Source organism: Microcebus murinus, chromosome 2, assembly GCF_040939455.1.
Source record: "Microcebus murinus isolate Inina chromosome 2, M.murinus_Inina_mat1.0, whole genome shotgun sequence".
Taxonomy (NCBI): Eukaryota; Metazoa; Chordata; class Mammalia; order Primates; family Cheirogaleidae; genus Microcebus; species Microcebus murinus.
Genome location: NC_134105.1, coordinates 5,060,119 through 5,079,407, shown reverse-complemented (window position 1 = coordinate 5,079,407; position 19,289 = coordinate 5,060,119). Strand labels below are relative to the sequence as shown.

The window sequence follows — 19,289 nt, the reverse complement described above, 5'->3', positions numbered from 1 at the left end:
GCCTTGCTTACATAAGCCACCGTGGCCTGCCTTGCCACCTTTGGTTCCCGTTCATGCCACAGTATTCTCCGCCATCAAATAGTAGTTACTTTTCATCTTCTTTCGTCTCTTTCTACCTCAGCCCTTTCAACGTCTTCAGCCAGAAAAATTCACTTCAGTTTCCAAATCAGACAGACACAGATTCTTTAAAACGTAGCTAACAGGGAGGACGGGCACCTTTTTCCTTTCGGTGGATTTGAGGTCACTTTCCTTGGATTCACCGGAGAGCCGGGCTGTGGCAGCGGCTTCGTCTCTGTCGGCAGACATGGCCTTCACGAGGCTGTCGCAGAGCAGCGGCCGAGGGAGTGGGGGCTGCAGGTGCGCTGTGTCTCACCTGGGCGCACCTCCGGCCTCACCCCACGGTGCGGAAAAGGTGCCCCGGCAGACTGTCGAGGCCAGCGCCGTGATCCCGGACAGCGTTAGTTAATTCTATCCTCAGCCGCCGGGTGCGTGCCGGCCCAGGAAGACGCGTGCCCCGAGCGCTGAGCGGGAGCTGGAGGGGCTGCTACAGGTGGGGAGGGGCCCCTGGGCCCACCACGGGCTATGTTTCCCTGGGTGAGTTCTTCCACCTCCGAGCCTCCCTTTCCATTCAGAAAAACTGGCTTAAAAACGTCTTCTTTCCTCTGTTGCTTAGAGGTTAAGATGTAGACACATGCAAACTTGTTTTGAGCATCCAAAAAAATAGGGACTTTCACTTGCAAGGGCCATATGCCAGGCTTTGGGCGCTTGTGTGTGCTGTTCTGTTTTGTCAGCACAAAACGCCTCCCCTGTCAGGGAGAAGGGTGCAGGGCCCGGTGTTATTTATATCTGGCACGCTGCTGCAGCCAGGGGTGTGCCTCCTCAGAATGTCCTACTTAGTAGCACAGACCGGGGAGATCAGTGAACGAGCTTTCATTCTTCTTACTTTGAGTCCGATCCGTGCTTTGGCCAGGAGGGTGTGGGAAGATGGAATAAAAGAATACAAGCGAAGCGTGGGGGGAGCGGGTAAGTGTCGCTGGTGGGGACGCGGGACAGGTATTAACACGCACTTGAGCCCAGGGGGAGTTCGTCCCAGAGAAAGACGAGAAGGGAATGTTCTCTTTGTGTTTCATGCTTGGTTGCTGGAGAACTGATTTTCAAGGTCCACTTTGAACGAAGACCCTAACCTCTTGGTCTTTCTCTGCTGTCTTTGTCTTGCTTTTCTACAGAGTATTCAGGAGTTGAAAATGACAATGACACTGAGCCTGTGACTATGGCCCCTGCAGGTTGCTGGATTTCTTTTCCCTACAGCTCACTGTTGTGTTTCATTAAACGATGAGACATTGATTCATTCCACGTGTTGCATGCAATGCCCAGGTTGCATTCCGGCCCCGACACCCCCCTCGCGGTCCTCTGCCTCACGCTTCCCCATCGCTTCCCGGCCCCCTTGTCTGCCCCGCCCGGCCCCGGGTGGCAGATGATGCATTCAGGCACCCGCTGTGGGATTCATCCCCCTGCATCGAGTTTTGCCCTCGTCCCGCTGCACGAGGCTCCCCGCCGAGACCTCACAGGCCAGGGTGGGGGGCCCGAGAGGCTGAACCACGAGATGGGAAAAGACTCGTTTCGGATACTCCGTCCTGGTGGATGCTAAAATGTAAATAGAGGTTTCTTAGACATCTCAATCCCTCGAGATGATGCCCTTATCCAGACGAGACCCCTCCGTTGCTGAGAAGGTGTCTCCTCTTCATCAGGTTAAGGACAAGGGTTAGCTTCACCTGTTTCGGGCTCTTGGCGGTAGTCTCTGAAGGGCCGTTCTGTGAGCGTGCTCCTCCCAGCATCTCCGCTTCCCAGCCGTGCTCGGGGGTGGAAGGAAGGACCAGGCACTCAGCAGAGTCGCAGCTGTCTGCAAGGCCGGGGCATGTGCATGCTCTCCAGCACAGGGGTGATTTTAGCATCCCTTTTCCTTCTGGCCGTGCTGGTGTAGGCTCACCCCCAAACCTGTGCGTTCCAGAGAGAGAGGGTTAGGGAACGTCCCCGCTGTGGTCCAGTGGCTGGAGAAGGCAGTGTCTGAAGAGGCTGGTGCTGGAAGGAGATGTCCCCGTGCACCTGGTGATGGGTGCGGGGTTGGCCCCCCTTACCCGGGGGTGGCCAGACGTGCGGGCACACTCAGGGGACCTCGTGGCTTCGGGTGAGGGACCCCCCACAACTCCTCTTTTCTCCAGGCCATGTGCATGATCATAAACAGTTTAATTTCCTCATTGCGCTTCCATGTAGATTGCAAGGCTAACAGGATTTGGTATGAACTAACCCGCATGTCCATCCATCAAGCTGCCACCACCGGTAACACAGCCCTGGGAAGTGAGCCGGGAGACTGCAGGCTGCATGCCTGACTCCATACTTTCTCCCCCCGTCCAAAGGTGGCGACCAGCACATGACCCAGTTTTTCCGAGGTAACCTGGCTGGCCTGACGCTCCGTTCCGGGAAGCTTGCAGATAAGAAGGTGATTGACTGTCTGTATACCTGCAAAGAGGGGCTGGACCTGCAAGTCCCCGAAGACAGTGGCGTGCAGGTAACCCCGAGCATTCGCCCGCCCGGCTCTCTCAGGCCCCTGAGTGCAGGGGCTGGTGGGATGAGGGAGTCACCGTGGTTGATAAGTTTGCACCGTAGACATTACCGTTGCATAAGAGACGGTCTCGTTCTCTGGAATCGTATGAGCTCTTCTTTTTCAAGTCACCAGTTCACGTCGGTCCTAGGCTGATCCTTCTTGCCAAAGAACCCGTGGCTTCAGCTCCTTGCAACCAGAGCCTTACTCTCTCTCTGTCTGGCAATGATTTCAGATCCAAGCAAGCCCCAGTCAGTCGGTGCTGACCTTGGAGGGGGACGACGTCGGGGAGCTGGACAAGGCCATGCAGCGCGTCTCCTACCTGAACTCCCGGCAGTTCCCCACGCCCGGAATCCGAAGGCTGAAAATCACCAGCACGGTCAAGTACGTCCTGATTTTTAACAACGAACCCGTTTCCGCTCAGCGACGCCTGTGTGCTTAGGTTTTACGGCAGCGCGGCCTCCCTCTGTAAGGGAAGGTGGGCGGGGGCCGTGGGGGAGAGATGTGGATGCCGTCTGTGCAGATTCCTGGGGTGGCCCGTCGCCCGTCCCCTCAGTGTTTATGGAATCCTTGTCTTCACCTCCGAGTGCGGCGCAGGTGGGCTCTGAGACCGGCTCCCGGGCCCTGACACCCCCCCCTCCCCCGTGTCTTGCCGGCAGGTGTTTTAACGAGGCCGCCTGCATCTCGGTGCCCCCGGTGGAGGGCTACGTGATGGTCCTACAGCCCGAGGAGCCCAAGATCAGCCTGAGCGGCGTCCACCACTTTGCGAGAGCAGCTTCGGAATTTGAGAGCTCGGAAGGGGTTTCCCTTTTTCCCGAGCTCCGCATCATCAGCACCGTCACCAGAGAGGTGGAGCCCGAAGGGGACGGGGCAGAGGACCCCACAGGTAACAGGCTTTCTCGCCTCGGCGGGAAGCCCCGTTGCTGCCGCTGATTCACTGGGGCTCTTTTTCTCTGTGGGGTTCTGGGAGATTTCACGTATGAAACAGCAGTGTTTTGCTGCCGTTCGTGTCTTCTCCCGAATCTGACCCACGGGCCGGAGCTCGGTGCGGCCTTCGGACACCCTCCCGGGGGCCTCGCGACCTGTCGGGCCGACGTCCGCTCCCAGACGTTGCCTGAGGTCGCGGGGAGACAGTTGCAGGAGACGCTGCTCGCCCCTGCCAGGCCGGGCGGCCCACGTAGGGGTGCAGTGTCCCCACCATTCTCGCTCGGGACACGTGAAGCACCCCCTGTTCTTGGAGGCAGCTCTCCCCTGCCTCTGCGCTGGTCCTTAAAGGGGCCCTGCAGCCTCTGCTATTTCTGGTTGTGCCGTGTTTTTGCAGTCCAAGAGTCCCTGGTGTCCGAGGAGACAGTGCACGACCTGGATGCCTGTGAGGTCACGGTGGAGGGGGAGGAGCTGAACCGCGAGCAGGAGAGCCTGGAGGTGGACGCGGCCCGCCTGCAGCAGAAGGGCATCGAAGTGAGCAGCTCCGAGCTGGGCGTGACCTTCACGGGTGAGAGGCCAGGCTGCAGGAGTGGACATTGGGAGCTCGGCCACCTGCCTCCTACCTTCCGAGGACGGCAAGAGCCTGCTGGAGGGGGTGGGGAGGGGCGCTGTTGGCTGGGTTTGCTGCCGGCTGCACTAACCCCTCCCGCAGGGCAGGAAGAGGGGCTGCGGATACTGTCTTATAAGGGGGGGGGACACTCGTGATGGCACGTAGCCCCCTCAGAGGGAAAAACGGCCCTGCACGCTTTGCGTTCATTCCCGCTACTGGAAAGCCACACGCGTGACCCCGTGCGCCCAGCCCACCCAGGTGCCCATGCCCTCGGCCTGGGCCTTGCCCTGTTCTTCACCTGAGCCACCGGCGACCTTCTCACCTTCGGCCCCTGCAGGCGTGGACACCATGGCCAGCTACGAGGAGGTCTTGCACCTCCTGCGCTACCGGAATTGGCACACCAGGTCCTTGCTCGACCGCAAGTTCAAGCTCACCTGCTCCGAGCTGAATGGCCGCTACGTCAGCAACGAATTTAAGGTGGAGGTGAGTACAGGGCTCCGGCCCTCATCCCTGCAGGCGCCAGTTCTTAGAGCATTCCCGGTGGCAGCTATTTATTTCCGTTCCTCCCAGGGGCGGAGGAGCCGGGCTCTGCCACAGCCAGCCCTGGCCGGCTCAGACCGGCAGGTTGTGCTTGGGGAGGGCCGGGGCAGAGCGGGTGCCCAAGAGTCAGAGCCTCAGGAGCCTCGGAGGGAGGTGACAAAGAGCAAGTGGCAGTTAATGCTTCAGGAATGGGGACAAGGTGGTTTCTCGAGGTTTCACGTGAGAGAGAGACGTGAGGACTCTGTTTTGGAAAGAGTGGCGCCCAAGGGGCCTGAAGCTCTTTGCAGTTCTGCAAGACCGCTGGCCCTGTTGTGGATCAAGGCAGGTCCTGGCCTGGGGTGAGGGGCGCGCACGCAGGGACCCCTCTGGGCAGGGCCGATGCTGCCCGGGCCCATCGTGGCGACTCGGGCCAGAGGGTGGCTCGTCCTGCTCCAAAGTCCTCACGCCCACGCAGCAGCTGCGCCGTTGCCCTGGGCCTCTGTGGTCTGGCGAGAAGGACCCACGGGTGCCCTCAGCAGGCGAACGTCCCCACCGTGAGCGCCAGGTGGGGTTGTCCTCCCCACACTGCAGGACCACGCCTGCGCTGCCTGAGCCAAAGCGCAACAGATTTGAAAGGAAATAAATGGTTGTGATGAGTGCTTTCACGTGGCCCTGGTTTGGGGAAAAAGGAGGAGGAAGAAGGTCTATGCCAGCATTTCCCAAACGACTCACAGGGAAGGACCGTTGGTTTGTTTTCCACTCTGTTGTGAGTGGATTCTTTTCAAGCTACAATAAAATAAATTATGGCTGGGCATGCTGGCTCACCACACCTGTATCCCAGCACTCTGGGAGGCCGAGGCGGGAGGATCGCTTGAGCTCAGGAGTTGGAGACCAGCCTGAGCAAGAGCGAGAGCCCGTCTCTACAAATTACAGAAAAATTAGCCGAGCGTGGTGGTGCACACCTATAGTCCCAGCTACTCGGGAGGCTGAGGCAGGAGGATCACTGGAGCCCAGGAGGTCGAGGCTACAGTGAGCTGTGACGGCGTGTGTGAATAGCCACTGCATGCCCCAGCCTGGGTGACAGAGCGGAAACCCCCATCTCTAAAAAGAAACAAAAAAGCTATTCAAAAAGTGATACATTTCTAAGATGTGTAACAGTATCAAGTTGTTAAAACCCTTTCTAAGTGATTGCTTTTGATTTTTTTCTGCCCCTTTCTTGTCACAGACAGTAGGTAGCACTGCCCCCCCACCCCCTCCCCTGCCCCCTCCCCCGCCCCCAGCAGCTGTGCGGGGACCCCTCTAAGAGGCCTTGGTCCTGCCAGCTGCTGAGCTCATTTCTCACCTCCTGGACACGTTGGGGGTGCCCGTCTCCAGTGAGCCTCTCTGTCTCCGCTGCAGGTGAACGTCATCCACACGGCCAACCCCGTGGACCACGCCAGCCACATGGCCGCCCAGCCGCAGTTCGTGCACCCCGAGCATCACTCCTTCGTCGACCTCTCTGGCCACAACCTGGCCAGTCCCCACCCGTTCGCAGGTAGGGTGGCGACAGGAAGAACTCAGCGGAAGCGCCCGCACAGTCACGGGGTCGGGGTGGGCCCGTTTCCCACCAGGAGAGCAGGTCCCGCTCAGAGCAGCCTCGGGTCACTCCCCATGACACCCGAGGACGCCAGAGCATGCCCAGCTCCTGAGGCCGCGGAGCCGTGCGCGCCCCGCACCGAGCCTTCCCTGGTGTGTTGGCGCCTTGGGGTTCAGGTGCAGCACGCTGGCCAGCCCGTCTGACCCGGCACGGCTGCGCGGCTCAAGGGCGTGATGGCCCCCGGGGTTACGTGGCCTCCCTGAAACTCCCTCTGGTCCTGACCTCATTGCAGTTGTCCCCAGTACCGCGACCGTTGTGATCGTGGTGTGCGTCAGCTTCCTGGTTTTCATGATCATCCTGGGAGTGTTCCGGATCCGGGCCGCGCACCAGCGCACCATGCGGGACCAGGACACCGGGAAGGAGAACGAGATGGACTGGGACGACTCGGCCCTGACCATCACCGTCAACCCCATGGAGGTAGGAGAGCAGTCCAGGGCCTCGGAGGGGCCGGTGTGGCCCCAACACCTTCCTGCTCTTGCGTGTCATCGCGTAACATGCACGGCCCTGGGAGGTTAGGTGTCATTCCTCAGATGGGTAAACTGAGGCTCGGGGGAGGGCCTTATTTGAGGTTGTGAGGCCTAGAAAACGCGGAGAGGGGCTCCTGCCAGGGCGGGGTGCTCCGTCTCAGCAGCGGGGCAGCGAGGCGCTGTCCAGGGAGGTGGCAGAGCTCTGTCTCCCCTTCGCCTTGACCAGGCAGGTTCCAGTGCGTCCCGGCACGTGTGTGGCTGGGGAGGGAGACACGGGGCGGGGCCCGTCCTCTGGCTCCTGGGAGGTGAACGTTAGGTGGCGGTCGCCGGCGGGGCCGGGTCTGGACTCACGGGCCGTCTCTCCCCTTTGCCAGACCTACGAGGACCAGCACAGCAGCGAGGAGGAGGAGGAGGAAGAGGAGGAGGAGGAGAGCGAGGACGGAGAGGAGGACGACGACATCACCAGCGCGGAGTCGGAGAGCAGCGAGGAGGAGGAGGAGCAGGGCGACCAGCAGAGCGGGAGCAGGCAGCAGCAGCTGGAGTGGGACGACTCGACCCTCAGCTACTGACCGCGCCCCGCCCGTGCCTGCTGCAGAAGCCGCCGCCTGTTCTCCCAGCCCCAAGGGTCCACGATGTACAAAGTCATTTTGGCCAGTAGGTCTGCAGACCCCCGCTGCCCGTCCGCCGTGCTTGGTGTGTAGGACGTAGGCTCCCGCCCGCCCCCGCCCGGTCGCTCTCCAGTCCCCACCGCGTCTGGCTCTCCGGGCCCCGCAGTGCCGCGGGCCCCCCACTCGCCTGGCGTCCCCTCCCAGTGGCGAGAGGACGCCGGCCCCTCACACTCCAGAAAAGCCACGATGACCGGACTCGGTGACAAAGGGTAAAGATTGCTCACTTCCACCCGGTAATCATTTTTTTCTTTTTAAAAAAAAAGTTTTTATTTTTTCCAAACTAGTGCATGTATAAATAATGGCAGAATGGGGGTTAATATGTAGATGATTAACTGACTTTTTAATATTTTGTAAATAAATCGGGATTCCTCGTGTCCCTCGTGCTAGTGTACTCCAGGACTGGAATGTAAAGTCAGGGTGCTGAGCGCAGGAGAGACGCTCGGGCTCTTCCCCGCCCCACCTCCCCCCAACAACCCCCCCATCCCACCCCGCCCCGGGCTGGGCGTGGCCGGCAGTCGGGGCGCAGGCTTCCTCTGCTGCTCAGGAGACGGATCAGGCACCCCTCTTTGGAGGCTGGAAGGAGCCAGGTCTTGTCTTCAGTGTTCCACCCGTTCCTATTTTGGCACTGGGGGTGGGGGCGCGGGGGTCCCCGGCTCCTTTACACCCTGCTGCACTGACAGCAGCTCCCTGTGCAGTGGCCTGGACTCTTGCGTGCAGCCTGTGGCTTCTACTCAGTACACGTGTCTCCCTGCTGAACGTATGCACAGATCATGTAAACGGACAGGTGTCGTGCACGCCGTCTGACCGCTTGGTTTGGAGACAGCCACAGGCCTTGAGTGGTCTGTACACGCAACGTCCATAGGACGCCCTGTGGCCTGAAAGCAAAGTGCTAGAATTGCCCAAAACCGCCTGTGCTGTCCTCTCTCCTCCCCCAAACCCCGTGGGCTGCCCTCTGGGGGTAAACTCCAACCCCGGTAGCAGAGCCCTGTGGCTTTGCCTGGTGGCGGCGAAGGGAGAGAGGGCGGTCTTGGTCTAAAACCTGCGTGCACTTTGCTTTCCCTCTACATGTAAGCTGGTAGATTTCTGCAGCTGGGGGAAATCATTTTGAATGCTCTTCTGTGACCCTAGCTGCTAGTCTGGGGACAGTGACGGCTGTGCTGTGTGTGGCCATCCCCCCACGCCCCCTCCCCCGAGCTGCTCTGTTTAGACCACGGGTCGCGCTAACACGGAGGGGACATCCTCATGCTGTCACCAACGCGGCGCCCCCTTTCAGAGGTGTATATTGACGCTAGGTCAGAAAGTGTATTCGCTATAATAAAGTTCTGGTTCTAACTCCAGTGGAGGGGTTTGCTTTCTGTCCCGTTTCAATCCCGCGTTCCCTTGTTCCTTTCCGAGCCGAGAACGTTAAGAACATACAAAGGATTTTTATTTCTCATCTGCTTTGGCCTCATCGCAAGGTTCCACAGAGTGCCGGTCTCAACCCGCGTCAGCGACGTTGCACTCTCCTTCCCCATACAGAAGCACAAAAGGGTTTTAAAAAAATAGAAAATTCCTTCTTGCCAGGCACACAGGCCGTACGCCCGGCCAGAGATCGCCAGGGAGCACACGGGCTCGTTTAAATAAATAACACAACCTAAACACATAGACACAGCTATTATTACTATTTCAAAACAGATGAGGCGGTCTGGGGGAATCTTAGCACTTTAGTTAGAACAGGAGCCTGGTCGCCGGCACCTGGGGCCACGGCAGGTACTCATGGGTGGCGCCGGCACCTGGGCTGCTAAGAGGGCAGCTGCACCTGGCTCTGCTGAGTCTCGGAAGGCTTTTGAGAACAGCAGTGGCACCCAGGGGGTCCTGAGTCAGCCGCTAACACATTAGGGTCACCCTGGCCTTCTAAAAGCCCAGAGTCCCAGCCCCGGCTCCTGAAGGCTGGGAGAGGCCCGGAACCTGCATTTATTTCTAAAGCCTCAGATCCAGGCCTTTGAGGCCTAAGGCTGAGCCTGCACCGTTTCACACTATACTGCTGCCCTGCCGGAGAGGAAGACTGCGCCACACCCCTCGCCTCGCCGCCACGCTCTAGTACCTGGTCACTTTCACGGCAGTTCCCAAAGGCGACAGTTTGCAAGAGGTCTGGCCCTAGTCCTTCATTAACCCTGCTCAGGGGCAGCTTACAGATCATTGCACGAAGCGCTGCTCCAGGCTGACCCACCTTCACCTGGATTCACGACCAGGAGGAGCTAAGTCAAGCTGAGTCTCACACATCCCAAAGGCCAGTGGGTATTATCCTTCATGGGCCTGGGCCCGCTCTCCCAAGTTTGGAGGTTCAGTGAGGCATTTGGCTGTTATTTTCTGACCCGCAAACAACGTCACTTTACAGCAGAGGTGAGGGAATTTCCATACCCGAGAGTCACTTGAACAGTGACCAGCAAGAGCAAACGTCCCTGAATAGGAGGGCACCCGGCCTTCCTCCGGAGCCGCCGGGACTCAGTCGTGGGGGACGTTCCCGGAGGGTCCCACTGAGGTGGCAGGGGGTGAACGGAGGAGTGAAGTGTCCTATCTGGACAGCAGGCACCAGGTGACTGCCAGGGCCACGACCAGGCAGCCTGGCAGGGCAGCTGGGAAGAAGGTTCCCCCAGGAGAACGGTCTCTGCTGGGCCCAGACCCCCAGCTGGAAGACTCGGTGACAATCCTCAGCCCAGAGCAAGGTGCAGCCTCGAGGAGCCCGGTGTCCCCTTGTCAAAGCCCAGTGCTCTGGAGGACACCGGACAGCGCTCGTCTCCTGCACAAAGGTTGCAGTTCCGTTTATGGCTATTCAGTTCCTTAAACATTTCAAGTCATAAATAAATAACCAGTGTAAACAAAAGGCAGTTGGGTAGGTTCTTCCCACGAGGTACAGTTCAGGCTTTGGCCCCTTGCAGGACGACCGGCGGTGCCCGGCTCCCCAGGCTGCGGGGCCGCTACTGCCTGTTGTCTTTGGACACGTTGTGGGCCAGCCAGTTCACTTTGGTTTTCCAGCTCTCCCGGAGGGCTTCGTTAAACTTCACTCGGAAGTGTTTCAGGGCCTCCTCCTCTGTTTTCCCCAGCGCCAGGGAGTCCTGAGACCAAATCATAGCAGTGTTAACATGCAGGGGCCGGGACCCACTCGGACGTGCAGCCCTGTGTGGGCTACACGACAGCCCTCCATGACGGGCGTTAGGAGAAAGCCACCCTGCATGTCCCTTGGGAAAAGCTCTTTATTCTGATTACAAACTGAGACAGACCCCTGCCCCACCCGCACATGGAGATGACAAAGATGTCTTGGCCTCAAAGCCCCTCTCGGGGTGCCGGGTGACTCTAGGAGGAGGAAGGGGGAGCAGCCTCATCCTGCAAGGAGGTGAGTGGCCCCACCACCCTTATTCCCGCAGCCCCACACACTGGAGACAGGGAGGAAAAACATTTTAAAAGGCAGAGGGAGGCCAGGCATGGCGGCATGTGCCTGTGGTCCCAGCTGCTTGGAAGGCTAAGGCAGGAGTGCTCCTGGAGCCCAGGAGTCTGAGGTCAGCCTGGGCAACATAATGAGACCCCCGCCTCCCAAATATATAAAATAGAAAAATATTTTTAAAATTTAAGAAAAGCCAGGTGCAGTGGCATATATGCCTGTAGTCGTAGCTGCTCAGGGGGCTGAAGTAGGAGAATCGCTTGAGCCCAGGAGTTCGAGGCTGCAGTGAGCTATGACTGCACTTGTGAAAGCTACTGCACTCCAGCCTGGGTGACAGAGCGAGACCCTATCTCTAAAAAGAATAAATGTATATACTAAATAGAAAAACAGAAGTACAGGCCGGGCGCGGTGCCTCACGCCTGTAATCCTAGCACTCTGGGAGGCCGAGGTAGGTGGATTGCTCGAGGTCAGGAGTTCAAAACCAGCCTGAGCAAGAGTGAGACCCCCGTCTCTACTATAAATAGAAAGAAATTAATTGGCCAACTAATATATATATATATATATATATATATATATATATATAAATTAGCCGGGCATGGTGGCACATGCCTGTAGTCCCAGCTACTCAGGAGGCTGAGGCAGAAGGATCGCTTGAGCCCAGCAGTTTGAGGTTGCTGTGAGCCAGACTGACGCCATGGCACTCACTATAGCCTGGGCAACAAAGCAAGACTCTGTCTCAAAAAACAAAACAAAACAAAAAAAACCCAGAAGTACAGGGAGCCCTGTATCGTCCAGTGCTCCCAGTGTACACATGGAAACACCTGCAGCCTACGAGGACAAGTGGGTTGACCAAGGAAGGGCACAGCACATCTGCAACAGAGCAGACTAAGCCCAGGTGGCTCCAGCCACTCCCCCCCAACCCCGACTGCTGGCACGAGGAAGGAACGCAGAGCTTGGAGGGCCCTTTGGGGTCCACTGTGTTCAGGGCTTTCCTGAGCTGCGCTGCTCAAGGGCAGACCCTGGACGTGTGCGGCGACACCTGGTCTCCTGCCTGGCACGCACCTTGAGATACTGGATGTCTTTAGAGCAGCTGAGCTCGGGCAGGCCTGCTGCCCGCATCAGGGCAAAGAGGTGGAGGAAGAGGAGTCCATGGCGCCGCAGGATGGTGTAGGCTCTCTCGCAGTAGCCCCGGAACCTGCAGGGGCAGGCAGTGGTGAGGCTCCCGGACCTCCAGCCACTCCCAGCCCACAGGCCAGAGGGCCCGTCTGTACCTCCCCCCAGGGCCTGCCCTTGTCCTGCAAGCAAATGCACACAGAGCCCTGGTTCCTCTTACTGCCCTGTGCCCCAGCCTGCCTCCTGCTACTCGACCCACGACACTTCTCCCCACACCGCCCCATAGGGCACAGGGTTGGAGGGCTCATGCTCCAAACCCATCAGCCATCTGGGGGTGAGAGGCAGGAGTCCCTGCCCTGCACCCTGTCCTGGGGCCCAGGCACCCTCACCTTTCAAATTTCTCACTATTATTCGTCTTCCCCTGCTGAATCACATGGACAAAGTCATAGGTGAGGATGAACGGGACTCGCTCACGGTTGATTCCAAACTTGGTCTTGAAATTCCCCAAAAAGTGGCCAAAATCAATGTGGAACAGCTGAGGGAAGGGAAGGGCAAAGACAAAAGGTGTCAGAGGAGCAGCAGGGCTGAGGGCACTGTGCCCGGGGCTGTGTGCCAGGAGACAGGCCAGCATGGCGCCCCCCCCTCACTGCCCCTACCTGCCCAGTCTCTCGGATCATGATGTTGTCACTGTGCCGATCACCGATGCCCAGCACGTACGTGGCCACGCAATAACCCGCACACGAGAGGGTGAACTCCTCGATGGCGCGATCCAGGGCCTCCCTGGGTGGGGAATAGTGAAAACCACAGCCACACCATTTTGCAGCTCCCTCCACCACAAAGTGGAGTGTGATTTCCCCTCCCCTCAAGTCTGGACTTGGGACTTGCTTTGACCAGCACAACACAGAGGAGCAAGGCCAGGCATCATTGCAGATACTACTCCAGAGTCAAAGCCTTACCTTGCAGATCTTATACCCGTCCCTAACCCACACTGCCATGGAGGGAAGCTGAGGCTGGTCTACTAAAAGGAGGCCACGTACAGAGAGGCATGGCTGACAGCTGGTGCCAAGGCCCCAGGCATAAGACTGGGACCATCTGAGACCCTCCAGGCCCAGTTAAGGTACCAGCTGATAGCAGTTGCATGATGACTCTAAGCAAGAGCAGAAGAACCACTCAGCTGAGCCCAGCTCAGTTTGCAGGTTTGAAAGCCAATCATAGATGGTTGCTAAGGCCGTACACTTTGGGCCATGCCACCCAGCAACAGACAACAGATACTCAGGAATGGAGACCTGAGCCACCCCAACCCAGACACAGGCTGGTCCTCAGCTGAGCCAGGTAGCCACAGAGACTGTCAGAGGCTCTTCCCCTCCCCTTTGAGGCTAACAAGCCAGGCCCTTCCACAGCATAGCTCTCTGGGAAAGGGGAGGGCATCTGTCCCTGGGCCTAAAACCTACCCTGGGTTCTTGGACTTGAGCCAGTTGAGCAGGGCGTCCTTGTTGAAGGCAGCTGTGGCCGCCATGTTGCTCTTGTTCAGCTGGATGTTGGCAATGGTGTCTGAGCGAAGCACCACCTCAATGAGGCCTGTACGGTCCCCGGTGGGGAGGCAGCCGTAGGGCGTCATCCTAGGCAAGCGGCAGGAGAAAGGGGAAAATGCCATGGTCGAGGGCTGTCCCTGGGGCTCCCCAACCCCGAGAAGCTCGAGGCACCCAAAAAAGCCATGGGAAGTGCTGCTGCTCAAGTTGCTGAGAAGGAGGGCAGAGATGCTGGGCTCCAAGCAAGCTCCTTGGAGACGCTAGGGCCAAAGAGCGGAGCACGCCATGGCCAAGCTGCTCGGAGGAGAACAAGCCAGGGTGCTTGGAGGAAGATGCCACTGCTTCCCAGGATGGGCAGGAAGCCAGGGACACCAGGGCAAAGAAAACAACCGGGCTGCTAAGCACCAGCAGTGGCCACACTGTCTCAGCCTGCTGCCCCGCTACCTCCCACACCCCTAGTTTTAAACCGCCCCTGCTCCTCCTACAACAGCCCTTTCCCGCTGACATGCTAACGTTGGCTTTGACAGCGGCCCTGCAGAGGCACAGGCTCTGGGCCGGTGCAGATGCGAGCGGCTGGCGGGGAGCCCCTCACCTCAGGTCCAGCCCCTCCTGCTTCCACAGCACGTCCATGAGCTGGATCATCTGCAGGGTCAGCATGTCCTGCCGGAGGTCTGTGCGCGACCGGCGGAAGGAAAAGCGTGAGGTTTTGGGGGGTTCTCCACTTGCAGCCATGCCCATGCCCCCAAGTCCCAGGACTCTGTCTCCTCGGCCAGCCCTCCAGGGAAACCCCCAGGCCCAAGGGGCTCACCATCCCCATTCTTGAAGATGATGCCCACGCAGCCACCGCCGCCCGCCTGCTCGTTGCTGTACATGATCCACAGGGGCTTCATCTTAGAGTCCATGAACGTGCACTGCTCCACGCTGCCGGGCAGAGAGCGGGCGGTCAGCGGGGCTCCGCGGCCTCCAGAGGGTGGAGGAGCCCTCGTGGGGCCGGGTTCAGGGCTCACCAGACTTCGGCCAGCAGGGTGCTGGGGTCGAGCGGGGACTGCAGGTGGGAGAGGGCCTCCAGGTAGGCATCCTGGCGCATGCACATGTGCATCATCTCCTTGGTCTGGGGCTTGGGGTTCTTCTGGGAGCTCGCCTTGACTAAGTCGTTCAGGGCCTTCAGTTTGCTCAGTGCTTCCCCCTGGTGGGGAGACGGGAGGGCGGCAGTGGGAAGGCCCCGAGCCTTGGCGGGCCGGGCCGGGCCTGACCCTGCCTACCGGGGCCGAGCCTCACCTGCTTCATCAGCACCTTCATGTGGTGGGTGCTGCCTCTGCAGTAGGCCTCCAGGATGAGGCCGAAGCGCAATGCCACCGACGGCACGTGCATCTCAGAGCTGGAGGGGACAGGGACGGCTGAGCCTTGCGAGGCAGGGCCACGTGGCCCTCCCGCCTGGCAGGACGTGGAGGCCAGGACACCCGGGCCTGCCGGAAACGTGAGGTCAGCAGGCCAGAGGCCCCTCACCCCCCACGGCCTCCCAGGGAGACGCGGGGCTGGGATTCCCAAGGAACTGGCCAGGGCAGGGCCACTACCGGAGGTGCCAGAAGAGGAAGTGGCCGATCCTGCGGTTGGCCAGGGCCCGGTCCAGCAAGAACCTGGTCAGCTCGCAGTCCAGGTAGGACTCGTACTTGAGCACCTGCACCAGCTGCAGCAGGTACTGGAACAGCTCGTCGTCCCTGCGGGGAAGGAGGGCTGCTGGGGCCTGGCGCTTCCCGCTCGGGTCGGGGTCAGCAGCTGGCAAGCGGCAGGGCGGGAGGGAGGCTGGGTCCCCCAGAGCAGCCCACCGGGGGATTTCGGTCCTCACCCAGCACCCCCTTCCAGACAGTCGGGGCAAAGCTGCCTCCCCAGGAGCAGGGACCCGCCAGCTCCAGCGCCCAGCCTGGACTCACGTCAGTTTCCGCAGGGACTTGATGGCAAAGGAGCCCACGTGGCAGTCAGGGAAGCTGAAGTCCAGCAGCTCCAGCGCGCTCAGGACAGGCAGCTCGGGCCAGGAGCACAGCAGGTAGAGCATCTGGGGAGGCCCAGGGGTCAGGGTGGTGGCGGGTGGCGCTGCCAGTCCGACCGCAGCTCTGCCCCAGGCGCCCCTCCCCCCACCTGGGCCACATCCTCGTGCTTGTTCCACTTGGTGACCAGCAGCAACCGGGCCAGCGCCTCCGGGAAGTGTTCCTGGACCTCGTGCCGCAGCTTCCACACCAGGTCCTTCTCGTGCTCGTACAGCTCCCCCGAGCCCCGCCGCTCCAGGATCTCCCGCAGCTGCAGCTGCTGAGGGCGCAGGCAGGGTGAGGGCCCCGCGCCACGCCACCGCCACACCACCACCACCACACACCCCCACCCTTGCCCCAGCTCACCTCCTCCTCGGTGACGCGCCCGCACTCGCTGTGCCGCCCCAGATCCAGGATCTGCAATAAGCGGCCGCGTTCAGGACCCCCCAGGGCCTGAGCCAGCCCTGCCAGGGACCCTGGGGCGGGATTGGCACCACTGCCAGGTCACTCTTGGTGGTGGGGACTGTCCCATGTGCTGTAGGGCGCTTGGCAGCACAGCAGCCCAGCCTCTACCCACAGCCTGCCAAGGGCATCCCTCCCACCAGTTGTGACAACAGAAAGTGTCATCAGACATTGCCCAGTGTCCCCTGGCAAGCAGGATGCCCAGATGTGCACGTTGACCCAGCCCCCCGGCCGTGGGCAACTCCGGGAGCGCCTGGGGGTCCACCCTCTGCCGCGCTCCCGAAGCAGGGCCAGGGCAGCCCCTCGGTAGCCCCTCAGCCTCTGGGGGGGGCATGCGGATCTTGGGGCAGGGGCAACACTGACCTTCTCCAGGGCGGGGTAGTACACAGGGTGGGGGGCCACCTCGGGCAGGCAGATGACCAGGGCCGCGGCACTCTCTGTGTTGGGGTTGCCACGCACAGTCCCCGTGGGGTTCAGCAGCTCCCCTTTCTCGTCTGAACACAGGGACAGATGGCATCGTATAGGTAAGGCCACCATCTCTGGAACCCGCATGTCCCCAAAGCTGCTTCCCCCTGGGCTGACCTGGGACAGAGGGCCACATGTAGAGGCAGCGCTCCCCGGTCTTGAGCTGGTCCTTGTAGTCAAACAGCATGAGGTTGGCCCAGGCGATGGGGCAGTCCTGGGAAGGGACAGTGGGCAAGTCAGGCACAGCCACTCACACATGCTCATCTGCAGAGGGGGCCGGCCTGCAGGCCAAGCCCTCTCCCTTCCAGACTCCCTGGGGGGCAAGAGAAGACCAGAGCCCACCTAAGCTCTCCCGCCCAGACCCGGGAAGCCCCTGCTTCGGGAGGGAGAGGATCCAGTTTCCTCTTCCCTCCTGGGGTCCCAGGAAGGAGGCCAGCACGGTCAGCGGTCAGCAGCCTGGAGGCTTCCTTCTGCTTCCGCCCTCATCCCCAGCACGGCTTCTTGAGAAACCCCCAAACAAGCCGCACCAGCCCCAGGGGCCAGCGCAGCCCCGCAATGAGTGAGTCAGCTCGGCAGAGGGCGGTCACATCCTGGGCTGTGACTCAGCGCCCAGCCCCCTGGCGCCCAGGCCAGCCGCTGACTCAGGCCTTTCTGCCTCCCGTGAGGACGCTGCCTGTGTCTCCACCCCAGGGAGCTGCCTCCAGGTTCCCCCAAGGCCAGAGCCCAGGCCAGATATTCCGAGTCAGCCTGCTGTCACTCGGGCAGGGCAGGTGGCCAGACTGGGACGGACGGGAGGCAGAGGCCCTCCTGGGCCCCTGCGTGGGCGCTGGGAGTGGGATTGCAAGTGGCCCTGGGCTCGGGGACCCACTAGGCCCCAGCAAGCGGCTGCTCTGGCTCTCTGAGGCCGGCACCCCTCCCGGCCCGCCCTCGGACCTACCGCCTTCTTGGACTTCTTCTTGGTGGAACGAGCCTTCTTGGCCTTCTCGATCACGGCGTAGAGGGCAAAGCAGAGGCGGGCCATGCGTGGCAGGTCGCAGACGTTGATGTCGAACTCCAGCCGCTGCTTCCACACGGGCTCCGAGCACACGCTCACCTCCGAGCTGGACACAGTCTTGCACAGCATCTCGTTGCCGTGGAAGAGCCCGGCCTGCACCACCAGCTGCGGGAGGGCGCCCGGCGCAGGGTGAGGGCGGCAGAGGCCCTGCTCCCTCCCGGGCTCTTCCCGCCCCACCTAGAGGTTCAAGTCTCCTCCTTAAATGGCCTCCTTTTCACATGGTCTGAATCCCACTGCCCACAGGGAAGAGGGTGTCCTAGCAGAGGGAGGTCTGAGCAGGACAAGTGGCCATGGGTTGAGGGGGGCACTGTGGGCTGTGCATGGACACCCCAGTCTCAGCTCCCCTTACTCTGGGGGACCTTGGGGCCCATCCACGCCCCCACTCTGGGCCTCAGTTTCCCCATCAGCAAGAATTGCAGGGGCCCTTCTAGCTCTGACATCATAGGGCTCCCTGTACTTCTTGGCATCTCACGAGCCCCACGTGGGTAGGGAAGGATTTTTACTGCCACCTGAACACTCCACCCCTCCAGCTCCACCTGACAGCCCCATCCCGGAAGCCCCTCTGTCTAGTCTTGCCGTGGCTCCTGCCAAGGGGGGGCAGACCTGCCCTGTTTGTAAAGTCACCCCAACAAAATATGCTGCAGGCAGGAGACCCAACCTCTAGGCTCAGGTACCGTGTCCCACAGTGGGGACAGCACAACCTACAGCTACAGGCTGTTGAGATGGGCCGCAAGTGTCCTGAACAGACAGCAGCCTGGCCAGCTCCCTGCTGTCCCAGAGGTGGGCACAGAGGTGGGCTCGGCACCCGGGGTTGAGCCAGGTGCAGCCCTGACAGCGCCATCATGTCCCTGAGCCAGCTCCTCTCCGGGCCTGGCCCCACAACCTCCCCCAAAGTCAAATACCCAGAAGGCCTGGGCCCAAGTTTCTAGGAATTGGCCTCTGGGCGCCGGGCTGCTCCCCTCCCCCTTCCTGTTTTGCAGTAGTTGTGGCGCCCCAGGCAGCGTGCTGGGCCCTGCGGTCAGGAGGCTTTCCTGTGATCCCCTCTTCCTTTGCCGCCTCTCCAGCCACAGCCACTTGTTTGTGCAAAAAATGCCACTTCCCACCAGCCCGGGCGCCCCTACCTTCATGCGCTCGTCTGCGTTCACTTTGCTGCCCTGGATCAGCTCGATGCAGAACGGCTGCTCCAGGGACCACAGGGACGCTGAGGAGGGCTGGGGGGTGGGGGCAGGGCTGTTACAGGCCGAGGACAAGGCCCCTGGCCACGAGGGGGCCAAGGGAGAGGGCGCCTGTCCACACACCATCCTCTACCAGAAAACCTGCTGCGCAGGGGGGCCCAGGGCACCCCCGCCCCGAGCCTGCAGGGGAGAAGGGCAGCCACGAGCCAGGCCCCTGCCCACAGGCCCCAGCCCAGGATAGCTGTCCTGTTGGCTTCCCGAGCTCCAGCCCCAACTCCCCACACTGAAAGACCCCAGCCCCAACTCCCCACACTGAAAGACCCCAGCCCCTGGACCCACCCGTTGGGCGCCGACCAGCAGGCTCTGGGTGGGACAACAGGTGGAGAGATGGGGGTGTAGGAGGCACCATCTCACCTTCTTCACGGGAATGGGGGGCGGTTTGGCGCGAGGTTTCTGGCCCTGGGGGGCGGGGTTGCTCTGCTCGTCCCGCATGGCGAGGATGGAGGACGAGTGCACCATGGTCAGGTGGGGGGTCAGCCCACTGTGCAGGCAGCTGCGGATGTACTGGGGGGAGGGGCGCCAGGTGAGCTGCGAAGGGGCGGCCCCACCTGCTTCCATGTGACCAC

At 60.8% G+C, this 19,289-nt stretch overlaps 2 protein-coding genes across 7 annotated transcripts in view; one reads left to right on the top strand and one right to left on the bottom strand.

The window, feature by feature from the left end:
• Positions 1-8,760, top strand: part of CLSTN1 (calsyntenin 1) — a 72,833-nt gene extending 64,073 nt beyond the window's left edge. For 2 of the 4 annotated variants that reach the window (XM_075993841.1, XM_020281818.2), the window contains 9 exons: positions 1,227-1,283; positions 2,415-2,566; positions 2,835-2,983; positions 3,259-3,485; positions 3,921-4,091; positions 4,471-4,616; positions 6,051-6,186; positions 6,521-6,705; positions 7,130-8,760. In XM_075993841.1, coding sequence (XP_075849956.1) covers positions 1,227-1,283; positions 2,415-2,566; positions 2,835-2,983; positions 3,259-3,485; positions 3,921-4,091; positions 4,471-4,616; positions 6,051-6,186; positions 6,521-6,705; positions 7,130-7,324 — 1,418 coding nt within the window. In that variant the 3' untranslated portion in view covers positions 7,325-8,760. The remainder of the gene's footprint in view (positions 1-1,226; positions 1,284-2,414; positions 2,567-2,834; positions 2,984-3,258; positions 3,486-3,920; positions 4,092-4,470; positions 4,617-6,050; positions 6,187-6,520; positions 6,706-7,129) is intronic. The other 2 variants (XM_075993848.1, XM_075993846.1) reach the window with 1 other exon arrangement.
• Positions 8,761-8,833: 73 nt separating this feature from the next.
• PIK3CD (phosphatidylinositol-4,5-bisphosphate 3-kinase catalytic subunit delta) overlaps positions 8,834-19,289 on the bottom strand; it is a 50,742-nt gene continuing 40,286 nt past the window's right edge. For all 3 annotated transcript variants that reach the window (XM_012791438.2, XM_012791444.3, XM_075993839.1), the window contains 18 exons: positions 19,078-19,227; positions 18,610-18,699; positions 17,372-17,593; positions 16,552-16,648; positions 16,333-16,463; positions 15,874-15,924; positions 15,620-15,787; positions 15,415-15,536; positions 15,058-15,201; positions 14,762-14,861; positions 14,491-14,669; positions 14,292-14,404; positions 14,076-14,154; positions 13,406-13,573; positions 12,611-12,734; positions 12,344-12,489; positions 11,904-12,036; positions 8,834-10,518 (listed from right to left, as the gene is read on the bottom strand). In XM_012791438.2, the coding sequence (XP_012646892.1) occupies positions 10,381-10,518; positions 11,904-12,036; positions 12,344-12,489; positions 12,611-12,734; positions 13,406-13,573; positions 14,076-14,154; positions 14,292-14,404; positions 14,491-14,669; positions 14,762-14,861; positions 15,058-15,201; positions 15,415-15,536; positions 15,620-15,787; positions 15,874-15,924; positions 16,333-16,463; positions 16,552-16,648; positions 17,372-17,593; positions 18,610-18,699; positions 19,078-19,227 (2,355 nt within the window). In that variant the 3' untranslated portion in view covers positions 8,834-10,380. The remainder of the gene's footprint in view (positions 10,519-11,903; positions 12,037-12,343; positions 12,490-12,610; positions 12,735-13,405; positions 13,574-14,075; positions 14,155-14,291; positions 14,405-14,490; positions 14,670-14,761; positions 14,862-15,057; positions 15,202-15,414; positions 15,537-15,619; positions 15,788-15,873; positions 15,925-16,332; positions 16,464-16,551; positions 16,649-17,371; positions 17,594-18,609; positions 18,700-19,077; positions 19,228-19,289) is intronic.